The sequence below is a fragment of the Salvelinus fontinalis genome, chromosome 3 (assembly GCF_029448725.1).
Source record: "Salvelinus fontinalis isolate EN_2023a chromosome 3, ASM2944872v1, whole genome shotgun sequence".
In the NCBI taxonomy this organism is placed as follows: Eukaryota; Metazoa; Chordata; class Actinopteri; order Salmoniformes; family Salmonidae; genus Salvelinus; species Salvelinus fontinalis.
The window spans coordinates 72,658,192-72,671,403 of NC_074667.1; the positions used below are offsets into that span (position 1 = coordinate 72,658,192).

Here is a 13,212-nt window from a genome sequence, read left to right on the forward strand (position 1 = left end):
TACATAAGAAATGGGACTAAATCACATACATCAAAACATGTTGGTCTCATGTTTCATGAGCTGAAGTAAAATATCCCAGAAATGTTCCATACCCACAAAAAACATTTCTCTCCAGTTTTGTGCACAAATTTGTTTACATACCTGTTAGTGAGCATTTCTCTTTTGCCAAGATAATCCATCCACCTGACAGGTGTGGTATATCAAGTGCACCTTGTGCTGGGGACAATAAAAGGCCACTAAAATGTGCAGTTTTGCCCCACAACACAATGCCACAGATGTCTCAAGCTAAGGGAGCGCGCAATCGGCATGTTGACTAGAATGGAATGTCCACCAGAGATGTTGCCAGAGAATTTAATGTTCTTCATTTCTCTACCATAAGCCGCCTCTCCAACATCGTTTTAGAGAATTTGTCAGTATGTCCAACCGGCCTCACAACCGCAGACAACGTGTAACTACGCCAGCCCAGGACCTCCACATCCGGCTTCTTCACCTGCGGGATCGTCTGAGACCAGTTATCTGGACAGCCGATGAGAATTTCTACCTGTAATAAAGCCCTTTTGTGGGGCTAAAACTCATTCTGATTGGCTTGGCCTGGCTCCCCAGTGGGTGAACTTTGCCCTCCCGGGCCCACCCATGGCTGCGCCCCTGCCCAGTCATGCGAAATTCATAGATTAAGGCCTAATTAATTTATTTAAATTGACTGATTTCCTTATGAAATTGTTGCATGTTGCATTTATATTTTTGTTCAGTGTATTTCCAGCAACCAACCTAGTCATGACTGTTGTAAAGTTCTGCCTACGGCCTAGTATGAAATGTATTCGTAATGCTGAGGCGGCATTGGCACGCACTAACTACGCTCTTAAGCTCTTGATGGTTGCTAGGCAGCGCCCGCTACTACTATCCTCCTGCCAGTTCTAAACTTTGCAAGGCATGTCACTTCACCCGTCTCTTCGCATAGTCCAACACTTGCACTGTTTTCTTAACCACAACTGAATGGATCCATAAATAATTACTTGGGGAATAAATATCACTGGTTGACGTAAATATTGGAATGAAGTAGGCGAATGCAAGTGGAAGGAATGAAGTAGGCGAATGCAAGTGGAAGGAATGAAGTAGGCGAATGCAAGTGGAAGGAATGAAGTAGGCGAATGCAAGTGGAAGGAATGAAGTAGGCGAATGCAAGTGGAAGGAATGAAGTAGGCGAATGCAAGTGGAAGGCAAATTGTTGTGTAATGAATCTCCCAAAGTCATCCACATGTTATAATACATTTGAAGCAATAGCCTGCCAGTGTGTTCACTATTTCAGCACCATTTCCTGCTGCTTTTAGACAAGTGTGGAGAGTCATCTTGATAAATCAATCAATGTCAGATTTGTATTTTTACTGAATCTCTGTTTGGATATAGGTTAGGCTACAATTAGGCTGTGGAAATGTCGAGTTGGCTCATTCATTAGCACTGATCAGAACATTTTGTCAGCATGTTATGTAGTTTAACAAGTGGATTGTTTTTCACTTCACTCACAGCCGCTTAGTAGCCTAGGCCTACACGCGACCAAAAGCCTGTACTTGTCTTAATCAATCAATGGGATTTTTTTTTTTACTGATTCTGCATCTGTATATTTGGTTAATTTTCTGGCTGGCAAACAAGTGGAGGTGGTAGCTCATCTATTTCTTTACTCATCTATCGCTGATCAGAACCATTTAGCATGCAATAATGTAGTCTTAATCAAGTGTAGGCCTATTATTTTGCTCGATCTCGTAAAGGCAACTCCAAAAGCCTGCAGAGATTGTGGAATAGAAACACGACTCAAATGCTTTTCAAAATGTAGATTGCTATTATTTTCTATGGGTATCATGATATTCTCAATGTAAGACCCTACGCCTGCTCCCTAACAAAGTGAATGCGAGGGTAGGAAACAGATGAAACGTGGATTTAAAAAAATGTAAAGCATGGGCTTGTTTCAAAATATCACTTTTTTATATGACAGCGGTTCCAAATGTTGCCGTGACACAAAAGTTGTGTGGGAAAAATATGATTTGTATTTTATTCTGTTATATTTCATTATATTCTTAACCTATTATAAAATATATGTGTTTTGACTGTGATCAGGGTAGCCTAAGTGTGTCTTGTCTGTTTAATGAACAAAATTCTTTAAAAAATTCTTTAAAAAGTCTGTTATCATTCAACGTGACACGACTCATTTTCATGCAAGTTTATTCATTGAAAAATACTGCACTAAACATCTTAGTTAGATGTAAAATTGCCCGACTAAGATTTCTTGAGTTATCTTAGATGAATTCTGAATATTTTGAGGACGAGTTTAAGGCGCCATATACTGGCTATGGCGCCTTAAACTGGACAAACAGTAGTAATGCAGATTTTTCTCATTTTTCAAGCAAAGGTCTTTTTACGGAGTATGTGAGAACACTCGTTGGGTTCGGCTACCCGAGTTCAGCTAGGCGCCAGACTAACTGAAGCATGCTGATGCCTTTAGCCTGTTGTCGTAGTGACAGGCACTATCATCCAGAAGCTGAACCTCCACATTCCCTGGAGACCCTCCTGACAGGGTGCGGCTCTGTGGAAAACTGGCATCATCAAAGCAAGCTACATTCTCAGGTCTGATACACTATCCAAGTACAGTGCTGCTGAACAGAGGTGTTGTTCGCCTGTTCTGAACCAACATTTCCATCTTTCCCACGAGACTTGGAACTGACAATGCAAGACTAGCCTGTTAGACTATTACTATCCTAGATCTGAACTAGTACCCAGAGTGGCCCTCCTAGCTGTTGATCTTTGGATGGTCTTCAAGTCCTGCTATCCAATACAGTGAACTGAACTACTAACTACTTGGCTGGGACAGAGCTTAGTTGGAGATGCTGCTTCTGTGCTGTGACATTCATGGAATTTTGGAGGACAGTTATTTGTCAGTCAAATGACAGCAGGTCACCGTTATAATTGTCAGGTTTTTTTTTTAAGACGCACATTTTCCCCCCCACCTCCACTCTTGACTGCAGGGAGGGGGACGTTGCCTAGGAAACCAAAGACTTGATTGCTACAACACCTTGCTTGCTTCAGCAAGGAGCAACACATTTTCATCACGTTGTAAAGAGACCATGTTACCGCGGAAATGGACTCAACCGCACAAATTTCCGGCCATCCCGTCGTCAGTCAAATGCTCGTTCCAGTTTATTTTTTTCATACCGGTTATGACGGTTATTTATTTTCATTATGGTCTTCATCCATAATTGTCAGATACACAATTATACGGTAATTGTGCCATCCCTATTCTGCGCCAAGTCATACAGTACTCTTGAAATCTACAAAAGGATATGGTTAGGCTACATTTCATTCTGAAACCTTGGAGACAAAACAGACCCATGAAATAAGATATTAAATCATACAAGATTTTGGCTAGATTGCTTAACTGTTGTGCACAACAAGTTGATGGAGAGCAGCAGTTGAGGTGTAGGGAGTAAATGTGCAGTGAAACACACCGGCGCCTCGACCACCAGACCCAGGCATCCCATGAGCCTCGTTGTTGACAGAGACGAGAGGCAGCGACTACACCAGAGGTCAACCGGGTCAGAGTACATAATAACATGAATACAACCAACGGTGTATAAACCCTGGATTGCTGATGCTATGTTTATTTGGCAATGAGAGGCACTGAAGCCATGCATACATGTCTTAATAATTGAATTGTTCCCATTAAAACTCTAAATTCTAATTTAAACAGATCCAGTCCAATATCAAACAATTATTCTAGGATCAGTGGAAGAGAAGTGCAGGACTTACTGCTTTGACAAAGACGCCCATGAGCTCAGGGAACTGGTGTGTGAGCATGGCCAGCATGGCAGTGAAGGAGCAAAGGCCCGCTGTGAAGAGGATGAAGAAGGGAAGCTCTTTCTTCGGGTACACAGACACCTCATGGAAGGCTGCAAGAAGAGAAGGAGAGTGAGAGAGGTAGGGTGGGGGTAGAGAGGCACATATCATGAGTGGACAGCAGAATTGACCTTTGCATTGAGTATACTGTATAGTAGTGACTTATCCTACATACTCGGCAGCAGTTCCCGATCTGCTGTTTCTGTGCACCCAGGGTAGGGGTAAAACAGGTGACCCTTCTCTAGAGGGTAGGGGATTATCCGAAAAGCTGCAGGAGAGAAATGCATAAAAAAAACACATCAATGACTTTTAATGCGAGTACATAATCCTTTAACTAAATCAACCAATTAATCAATTAACCCACTAATTCATCAATCAATCAATGTCCTACACCTAGTACGTACTGCCTTCCCAGGTGCAGTGCAGCAGGTTTAAGGCTCCCTCGGCCCTCTTCCAATGCTGCAGGTGAAAAAAGGCGTAGGCCACCGCCTCGCTGTCCCCCCTCTTTAGGATGTGTTCTGGAGGCAGGATCAGACTCTTCATCTCTAATAAATACTAGACAGAGAGAGACAGGATCAGACTCTTCATTTCTAATAAATACTAGACAGAGATGGAGACAGGATCAGACTCTTCATCTCTAATAAATACTAGACAGATGGAGACAGGATCAGACTCTTCATCTCTAATAAATACTAGACAGATGGAGACAGGATCAGACTCTTCATCTCTAATAAATACTACAGTCAGAGAGGGAGACAGGATCAGACTCTTCATCTCTAATAAATACTAGACAGATGGAGACAGGATCAGACTCTTCATCTCTAATAAATACTAGACAGATGGAGACAGGATCAGACTCTTCATCTCTAATAAATACTAGACAGATGGAGACAGGATCAGACTCTTCATCTCTAATAAATACTAGACAGAGAGAGACAGGATCAGGCTGTTCATCTCTAATAAATACCAGTCAGAGAGGGAGACAGGATCAGACTCTTCATCTAATAAATACTACAGTCAGAGAGGGAGACAGGATCAGGCTCTTCATCTCTAATAAATACTAGACAGATGGAGACAGGATCAGGCTCTTCATCTCTAATAAATACTACAGTCAGAGAGAGAGACAGGATCAGGCTCTTCATCTCTAATAAATACTAGACAGAGAGAGACAGGATCAGGCTCTTCATCTCTAATAAATACTACAGTCAGAGAGGGAGACAGGATCAGGCTCTTCATCTCTAATAAATACTACAGTCAGAGAGGGAGACAGGATCAGGCTCTTCAACTCTAATAAATACTACAGTCAGAGAGGGAGACAGGATCAGACTCTTCAACTCTAATAAATACTAGACAGAGAGGGAGACAGGATCAGACTCTTCATCTCTAATAAATACTACAGTCAGAGAGGGAGACAGGATCAGGCTCTTCATCTCTAATAAATACTAGACAGAGGGAGACAGGATCAGACTCTTCATCTCTAATAAATACTAGACAGAGGGAGAGACAGGATCAGACTCTTCATCTCTAATAAATACTAGACAGATGGAGACAGGATCAGACTCTTCATCTCTAATAAATACTAGACAGAGGGAGACAGGATCAGGCTCTTCATCTCTAATAAATACTAGACAGAGGGAGACAGGATCAGACTCTTCATCTCTAATAAATACTAGACAGATGGAGACAGGATCAGACTCTTCATCTCTAATAAATACTACAGTCAGAGAGGGAGACAGGATCAGACTCTTCATCTATAATAAATACTAGACAGATGGAGACAGGATCAGACTCTTCATCTCTAATAAATACTAGACAGATGGAGACAGGATCAGACTCTTCATCTCTAATAAATACTAGACAGATGGAGACAGGATCAGACTCTTCATCTCTAATAAATACTAGACAGAGAGAGACAGGATCAGGCTGTTCATCTCTAATAAATACCAGTCAGAGAGGGAGACAGGATCAGACTCTTCATCTAATAAATACTACAGTCAGAGAGGGAGACAGGATCAGGCTCTTCATTTCTAATAAATACTACAGTCAGAGAGGGAGACAGGATCAGGCTCTTCATCTCTAATAAATACTACAGTCACAGAGAGAGACAGGATCAGACTCTTCATCTCTAATAAATACTAGACAGAGGGAGACAGGATCAGGCTCTTCATCTCTAATAAATACTAGACAGAGGAAGACAGGATCAGGCTCTTCATCTAATAAATACTAGACAGAGGGAGACAGGATCAGACTCTTCATCTCTAATAAATACTACAGTCAGAGAGGGAGACAGGATCAGGCTCTTCATCTCTAATAAATACTAGACAGAGGGAGACAGGATCAGGCTCTTCATCTCTAATAAATACTAGACAGATGGAGACAGGATCAGGCTCTTCATCTCTAATAAATACTACAGTCAGAGAGAGAGACAGGATCAGGCTCTTCATCTCTAATAAATACTAGACAGAGAGAGACAGGATCAGGCTCTTCATCTCTAATAAATACTACAGTCAGAGAGGGAGACAGGATCAGGCTCTTCATCTCTAATAAATACTACAGTCAGAGAGAGAGACAGGATCAGGCTCTTCATCTCTAATAAATACTAGACAGATGGAGACAGGATCAGGCTCTTCATCTCTAATAAATACTACAGTCAGAGAGAGAGACAGGATCAGGCTCTTCATCTCTAATAAATACTAGACAGAGAGAGACAGGATCAGGCTCTTCATCTCTAATAAATACTACAGTCAGAGAGGGAGACAGGATCAGGCTCTTCATCTCTAATAAATACTACAGTCAGAGAGGGAGACAGGATCAGGCTCTTCATCTCTAATAAATACTAGACAGAGAGAGACAGGATCAGGCTCTTCATCTCTAATAAATACTACAGTCAGAGAGGGAGACAGGATCAGGCTCTTCATCTCTAATAAATACTACAGTCAGAGAGGGAGACAGGATCAGGCTCTTCAACTCTAATAAATACTACAGTCAGAGAGGGAGACAGGATCAGGCTCTTCAACTCTAATAAATACTACAGTCAGAGAGGGAGACAGGATCAGGTTCTTCAACTCTAATAAATACTACAGTCAGAGAGGGAGACAGGATCAGACTCTTCAACTCTAATAAATACTAGACAGAGAGGGAGACAGGATCAGGCTCTTCAACTCTAATAAATACTAGACAGAGAGAGACAGGATCAGACTCTTCATCTCTAATAAATACTAGACAGAGGGAGACAGGATCAGGCTCTTCATCTCTAATAAATACTAGACAGAGGGAGACAGGATCAGGCTCTTCATCTCTAATAAATACTAGACAGAGGGAGACAGGATCAGGCTCTTCATCTCTAATAAATACTACAGTCAGAGAGGGAGACAGGATCAGGCTCTTCATCTCTAATAAATACTAGACAGAGAGGGAGACAGGATCAGGCTCTTCAACTCTAATAAATACTAGACAGAGAGGGAGACAGGATCAGGCTCTTCAACTCTAATAAATACTAGACAGAGAGGGAGACAGGATCAGGCTCTTCAACTCTAATAAATACTAGACAGAGAGAGAGACAGGATCAGGCTCTTCATCTCTAATAAATACTACAGTCAGAGAGAGAGACAGGATCAGGCTCTTCATCTCTAATAAATACTAGACAGAGAGAGACAGGATCAGGCTCTTCATCTCTAATAAATACTACAGTCAGAGAGGGAGACAGGATCAGGCTCTTCATCTCTAATAAATACTACAGTCAGAGAGGGAGACAGGATCAGGCTCTTCAACTCTAATAAATACTACAGTCAGAGAGGGAGACAGGATCAGGCTCTTCATCTCTAATAAATACCACAGTCAGAGAGGGAGACAGGGTCAGGCTCTTCAACTCTAATAAATACTACAGTCAGAGAGGGAGACAGGATCAGGCTCTTCATCTCTAATAAATACTACAGTCAGAGAGGGAGACAGGATCAGGCTCTTCAACTCTAATAAATACTACAGTCAGAGAGGGAGACAGGATCAGGCTCTTCATCTCTAATAAATACCACAGTCAGAGAGGGAGACAGGGTCAGGCTCTTCATCTCTAATAAATACTAGACAGAGAGAGACAGGATCAGGCTCTTCATCTCTAATAAATACTACAGTCAGAGAGGGAGACAGGATCAGGCTCTTCATCTCTAATAAATACTACAGTCAGAGAGGGAGACAGGATCAGGCTCTTCAACTCTAATAAATACTACAGTCAGAGAGGGAGACAGGATCAGGCTCTTCATCTCTAATAAATACTACAGTCAGAGAGGGAGACAGGATCAGGCTCTTCAACTCTAATAAATACTACAGTCAGAGAGGGAGACAGGATCAGGCTCTTCATCTCTAATAAATACTACAGTCAGAGAGGGAGACAGGATCAGGCTCTTCAACTCTAATAAATACTACAGTCAGAGAGGGAGACAGGATCAGGCTCTTCACCTCTAATAAATACCACAGTCAGAGAGGGAGACAGGATCAGACTCTTCATCTCTAATAAATACTACAGTCAGAGAGGGAGACAGGATCAGACTCTTCATCTCTAATAAATACTAGACAGATGGAGACAGGATCAGGCTCTTCATCTCTAATAAATACTAGACAGAGAGAGACAGGATCAAACTCTTCATTTCTAATAAATACTAGACAGAGAGAGACAGGATCAGACTCTTCATCTCTAATAAATACTACAGTCAGAGAGAGAGACAGGATCAGGCTCTTCATCTCTAATAAATACTACAGTCAGAGAGGGAGACAGGATCAGGCTCTTCATCTCTAATAAATACTAGACAGAGAGGGAGACAGGATCAGGCTCTTCATCTCTAATAAATACTAGACAGAGAGAGAGACAGGATCAGGCTCTTCAACTCTAATAAATACTAGACAGAGAGGGAGACAGGATCAGACTCTTCATCTCTAATAAAAACTAGACAGAGAGGGAGACACGAAAGTAACACCATTAGATAACATTAAGGTCAAAGGCATTTACATCATAGTTATTTAGCAGACACTGTGTGTGTGTGTATGGCGGCGTGGCTGTGGCGTTAATCCCCTCTGAACTGGTCCCCTGGGCTGTGGAGGCCGCGGGGGCCATTGGCGTTGGGCCTGCTGGATTCCCAGGCCGCCTGCTTCACAGGACTATGAGTCTCAGTCTGACACTTTGGAAGGTTACCATAAAGCTAATCCTGTCTAATCCCCCCCATGGTCACAAGCTCAGCCAACCAGACAGCCCAGTGCAGAGCAGCCCAGAGCAGAGCAGCCCAGAGTCGCCCAGAGCAGAGCCGCCACACTCGCATGGGGTGCACCCAGGGGCAGGAGAGGGAGACAAGCCCCAACCTTCTGCTCTGCTCTTCTCTCAGGGACAGTTAGGTGGTGGTAGCTAGCTGGCTACAGTGTGAATGTGGTGGTGATGGGTAGGCTTGGATAAATGTTCAAATGTGTTCTGCACACACCACTCCTCACTGCTGTGTTTTATTTGACTGCCAAGTCGTGCGACTCTCATGTCCTCTCCAAAGTTGAGACTTTAACGTGGGTCAGCATATACTGCAAATGGGTGCTGGTCATTCTCTATACTGCTGCGAGCAGCACCTTTACCCAGGTATCCCAGTGTTTAATAAGAGGGTAGAGGTGATGTTAACCAAAGCATTTGACTGGCAGCTGTCCTGCCTGGCATGTCCTGGCATAAGGGTGGGTAACACCCCCCTAGCCCATCCCCAGTCACCTCTTTGATGAAGAGATTGCATTTCATTGACACTCCCCTTTTATCTTGAAACACTGATTAACTGGAGTTTAACTCATAAGCCTCCCTCAGATTTTAATCTTTGGCATTTAGCACAATGGAACACCTCGACAATAATGACATCCTTTAGCCATCGTCTCATTGGCTCACGGTGCTGGTGAGGATACAGATGACCTCTGAGGCCATCTACCATGTTAGGTCACCCTCAGGCATCTGTGGACAGTACAGGACAGATGCCGAATAGGAGAATGATATTGACCATAGACACTGATCTTAGGTCAGTTTTGAATGGTTCCATCCGATGATTAGGGTCTGGTGAATGGAAGCTGATCCTAGATCTGTGCTAAGGCTTCTTCCTACTAGAGTCAGTCTATAACTACTACTCTCGGTCTCAGGTGTTGTGTCACACCTGCTACTACCTATGTGAAGCCTCCATCCCCCTGAATCCTGAACAAGGCCAAGGTGGCCATCGCCACAACACAGGCTACCAGGCACAAAGCAGCACACTCCAAAGGCGCGAGGAACTGTTACCACAGGAGTGTGCTAAATTTAAAACACATTCAGGTGTCCTTAACACATGACCAGCAGGCTGCCCTCAGTCCGGTTGCTCAACCTTTCTACCGTACCTTGGGGTAGGGGGTAGAGAGCGCATGAGAGAGAGGGAAAAAGAAAGGGGGGAGAGAGACTGATTGGGAAAGACAGGCTAAAGAGAGGTGGAGCAAGCGTGGCGGTTGAGCACTGAAACAGCTGGGTGTGTGGAGCATTTAGTGCCGTCTGTTCATGTGATGTAGCGTGATGTCCATATATAATCCCTTCGGGCCTGCTGCGATGCTGGCCCTAACACTGAACCAGAAAACCCAGAAATCTTGCCTTCATTACACTGCCCTTCCCAGGCTGGCTAGCTGGCTAGCTGGGGGGCTGGCTGGCTAGCTGGCTGGCTGGTGGGGGGGGGGGTGTTAGCTGGCTGCTGAGGGGTCACGTTGCCAAGGGCAAGAAAGGAATTGGGGGGGATGGGGAGGGGGGTTCTTACTCGTTGATTGAAGCAGAGAATGTGGGGAAGCTGCTGGGAATGGAAGCCCACCCACAACAGAGCCAGAGCAGCTCGCTCCAGTCCAGTGAACCACTGGTATCTGTGTGTGAATACTGGCTGCTGGGCAGAAAACAGCCCACGCCAGGCATGCCTCAGGCTCTACGGCTACAGGTGCACACACTGACCATTTAGACCGACATAGACAGTGCTCCCCTGTGAAAGAGATACAGAAGATCTCAATGGGACTTAACTTGATAAATAAAGAAAGACAGGTCTGACACAAATAAATGGAAATAATCCCACTAACTGCGAAATTTCAGTTAACAACAGCCAAAAGCTTTCACTATAAGAACATTAGTGGAGTCAATGAGGGGAGTTGACACGGTGAGGCCACAGAACGTGCTTCACTCCCGAGAACACTCCGACCGACACAACTCTTTACAGGTCGTCACATCAACAGCGCTGCATGTCAGCGGACATTTTGACAGCACAGCTGAGTTCCTCCTCCTCGGGGTGTCTCGGACTCAGAGCTCAGCCGGTCTGTCTGCCGGTCTATTATGAGACGTGAAGCCCATGTGAAAGACTGAGGGAGAGGCTCTGCTTCAATGGGACAGAGATTGACAGATAGAAGAGATTAGTCTCTCCTACCTCAACGGTCTAGGGTATCACCAGTTGAAAGCAGAGGTACTGTAGATGTGAACTATCTCTGGGATCACTACTTTATAGTCTGACCCTCCCTGTGTGTATGTCAACGCCATAGCGGGGGGGCAGCAGTGCCCCTGGGGGCGGGTGACACTCAGGATGAGGGCCCTGTCATCAAAGCCTGGATCAAAGAGCTGAGTTTCCCCCTCTCTGCCTGTGACTACCACACATTGCAGCTCACACACACACACACACACACAGGATACAACACACACACAGGATACATTTTGCTGTAGGGGGTACTGCGATCTGTGTGTGTGTGTGCATATGAGTGAGTGTGAGAGAGAGAGTGTGTTTTAATATGGGACATCCAAGCCTAATCCCTGTGGGAAGAGATGTGCAGGAATTGTTTCTGTCCGTCTACTGCAGGGAGATACATCAGAGAGGCAGGGGCCCCTTGTTGTCGCCCAGAGCCCAGACAGATGCATGATCAGGGAGGGTGCACTTCCTGTTCAGTAGGTAGAAAACGTTTTGAAACTGGGGATGTACTACCTGACCTTGTGCAATAATAACACAGATTTGTATTTTCCATTGCAAAAGATTTCGCTACAATGTGCCATACTGAACACGACCCAGATCTCACTATGAACTCTTTAGTCCACTGATGGATAGCCATGACAACGGAATAATAATTAGACTAATATTGTCTCCTTTAGTAAAATCCACTAAGTGTATGGTACCATGTTCTTCTGTGCAGCAGAGAGAGTAGAAGTGGCTCACAGGTCCAGTCCTGACTACAGCAGCTACGTTTACTATGCAGTGCAATATTGACACCCACTGGCTAACATAGGTCACTACAGGTAATACAGTGGAGCAAAGTCAGCTCGCTTCAGGTTGAGAAGTTGATCTCTGCAGCCATCATTCAAGAGGAGTATGGCGTACAGAGACAACTAAATAGCTATCACCTGTGTGTGTAAAATATGAGACTTTGCTCAGATAAAGCAAACTGTATATACAGACAATGTCGTATATCAGTCGTGTTAACCCCACCATTGGTTCAGGTCTGGAGTTAGATAGGATACGCTAAGATGATCCTAGATCTGTACATTTCTCCCCACTAATGGTTAAGGTTAGGATTTGGATTGGGTAAACTGATACTAGATCTGTGACTGAGGGTCTGGACTGACCTTTGGCACATGTGGGTTAAACTCCACGGCTCTGTGTATAGCCTCCACAGCGTTCATCTCTGCAGTGCTCAGGCCCCGCCGGGATGCTGCCTCAGGAGAAAACCTGATAGAGAAAGAGAGAGAAGACACACCCATGGTAAGACACAGGAGTCAGGACAGCTTTAAGGAGGAAATATCATGCACAAATAGGGAGTTTGATGTCACACAAACAAGTCTTAAAGATTAGTCTGACCTATAAAGACAGATGCATCCATGTCAAGTATAGATCATACTGTTCGTTTATATCTTAAAAATGTTACATTAAATCACATTTCTGTCTTTCCACAGGAACATACTTCTCTGATACAGCCCGTGCTTTCAGCAGTGCAGATGTGTAGCATATAGTGGCTGACTTTGGCAAGCTGATATCTACAACGAGAACACATGACGGTTATTTCACTTTAAACTCAAACGAGGAGTCTGGAAATCATGAGTATCAAAATCTAATTTGTCACATGAGCCAAATACAGCAGGTGTAGACCTTAATGTGAAATGCTTACTTACAAGCCCTTAAACAACAATGCAGTTAAGATAATAGAGTTAAGAATCTGGATATCTTAAGGTGAATGCACCAATTTGTAAGTCGCTCTGGATAAGAGCGTCTGCTAAATGACTTAAATGTAAATGTAAAATTTACTACATAAATTACAGTAAAAACAAAAAAAACAATAACAAGGCTATAT

At 43.8% G+C, this 13,212-nt stretch overlaps 1 protein-coding gene across 1 annotated transcript in view; it reads right to left on the minus strand.

Annotated features, from left to right (window-relative positions):
- The window catches only part of LOC129851405 (suppressor of tumorigenicity 7 protein-like), a 33,985-nt gene that overhangs the window by 17,230 nt on the left and 3,543 nt on the right, over positions 1 to 13,212 (minus strand). Inside the window, exons 10-14 of the mRNA XM_055917916.1 lie at positions 12,826 to 12,898; positions 12,491 to 12,593; positions 4,287 to 4,437; positions 4,058 to 4,150; positions 3,796 to 3,935 (exon numbers count right to left, since the gene is read on the minus strand). Coding sequence (XP_055773891.1) covers positions 3,796 to 3,935; positions 4,058 to 4,150; positions 4,287 to 4,437; positions 12,491 to 12,593; positions 12,826 to 12,898 — 560 coding nt within the window. The remainder of the gene's footprint in view (positions 1 to 3,795; positions 3,936 to 4,057; positions 4,151 to 4,286; positions 4,438 to 12,490; positions 12,594 to 12,825; positions 12,899 to 13,212) is intronic.